This window comes from Apodemus sylvaticus, chromosome 1 (genome assembly GCF_947179515.1).
Source record: "Apodemus sylvaticus chromosome 1, mApoSyl1.1, whole genome shotgun sequence".
Classification (NCBI taxonomy): domain Eukaryota; kingdom Metazoa; phylum Chordata; class Mammalia; order Rodentia; family Muridae; genus Apodemus; species Apodemus sylvaticus.
Genome location: NC_067472.1, coordinates 190,716,389 through 190,718,409, shown reverse-complemented (window position 1 = coordinate 190,718,409; position 2,021 = coordinate 190,716,389). Strand labels below are relative to the sequence as shown.

General features: G+C 39.9%; 1 protein-coding gene across 1 annotated transcript; it reads right to left on the bottom strand.

Moving 5' to 3' along the window:
- Positions 1-540: 540 nt before the first annotated feature.
- On the bottom strand, positions 541-1,485 carry LOC127683214 (vomeronasal type-1 receptor 1-like). The gene has a single exon (XM_052180287.1). It carries the CDS (start codon positions 1,453-1,455, stop codon positions 541-543), a length of 915 nt encoding a protein of 304 aa, XP_052036247.1. The 5' UTR covers positions 1,456-1,485.
- Positions 1,486-2,021: the final 536 nt, after the last annotated feature.

Here is a 2,021-nt window from a genome sequence, read left to right as displayed (position 1 = left end):
AATAATAAATGGACTTTTAAGGAAGGAGAGGGTCCTGGTCCTGGAAAGGCCTGATGTAGCATTGTAGGGGAGTACCAGGACAGAGAAATGGGAGGGGGTTGATTGGGGAATGGGCAGAGGGAAGCAGGCTTATGGGACTTATGGGGAGGGGGGAACCAGGAAAGGGAAAATCATTTGGAATATAAACAAAGAATATAGAAAAAAGGAATATGGACTTTTGGATTGCGTTTGGTTTTCTAACACATCACAAATAAAACAAATACTTCTTAAAATAATTTGAATTGTTGTGATTACTGGCTTACTTTCTCTTATTTCCTTTCTCAAGGAGCAGAGAGATGTGACACAGGTTCTCTTCATTACATGCTTATCTGGATATGCAGCTACAGTATGAGCAGTCATATGTTGCATGACAGTCTACCCACCTCCATAGTGCTCACCTTATAGTAGTGAGCCAAGAAAGATGTTAAACATATTAGAAAATAGAATATTGATGGCTGTTAGGAACGTTATGAGGAGTGTTTATTATTTGGACTGTCATTTTCAGCAGCTAAATAGCAGAGAACAAGGATCCTTAGGATCCCTAAATATCAACAGTAATGGAGAAAAGGTGGGAAAGCTTACAGCCAAAATTTCTTTGACACGCCTCAACCAGAGCCGATAGTCCACAAAATAAATGTGAAAGAAAGTGCACATACAGTCTAGAAGATAACAGGTCACAAATGTGACCACCAGCATCAGGATGGTGTGGGCTGCTCTGGTCTCAGCATAGTCTCTGAGCTTCTGATTGGGGGATTGAATATGTTGCAGTCTTTGGTGGTGTCTCTTCAAGAGAATCACCATGGAGACACTGTTCCTGATGATGATGCTGATAAACACTGCATCATGGACAAAGGACAGGATGCTCGTACCTACACTGAAACCAGTGGTGGAGCAAACCCACTTGCTTGTAGAATTGGTATCATTATGTCTTTTCTGTGGACCACTGACTTTCATTGGAATGTGAGCATTATTTAAGACACTGACCAACCAACAACTATAACAAGTATACCTCACAAATTTGGGGGCTCTTCCACTGATCATCAACCTACCACAGGTACCAGGATCAAGAGTGACAAACTGATAAATGCTCAGGGAGCAGGTAGAGCACATGTTTGTGCTTCGAGCCACCAGCCAAATGAAGTACCCAAGTTTACATCTTAGGTCAGTTGGGGGCTCCCTTGGAACAAAAACTGTTATATTGTTTGGAAATGCAAAGAGGAGAATCAAGGTATTGCCCACAGCTAAGTTGGCTAGAATGACTCGTATGGGCCTCTGTTGAGAGTCATTCAACACTGGAGATAAATTATGGACAATCAGAAAAATGTTGACTACAGTTCCAACCCAAACCTGGCAAAGCAAGAGGATCTGAAGTGCCACTTCTTCTGTGGTTTTCACAGATTTATTCTGAGACAACATGGAGACAATTTCATTGGACAATGGAATAATGATCAAGTTGGACAGTATTGTTTTCAAGAGTCTTCTCAAATCCTGACCTTATCAATTGATTTGAAGTCTTTTTCCCCCCAAAAGGCAACACTACTTTATCTCACTATGGTAACGTTGACTGGAAACACTGCATGAACATTGATCTAGAATACGAACTTTATACTTAATTTACTTTGTCTTTCCTCAGGACGGAACTGTGTGTGAGATGCAACTCTATTTCTGTTGGTCAACAACACGACACACATTTTAACACAGTATGGGATCTACATATTTATAAATGAACATTTATAGACAAGAGTGCATTTTGCTTGATTAGAATTCAGCATTTTTCCTCATGTTATAATAACGTGTTTGGAAGTACAAATTTGTTTGGAAAGGGAGTTCTGGGTCTAATGCCATCTATTGACCTTAATGACACTTCTTTCCTGTATTTCCCATCATTCATGCCAGCAAAACATTCATACACATAAAATAAGCATATCTTTAAAATATAATACAAGGCTGGAGAGATGACTCAGTAGTTAAGAGCACTGGTT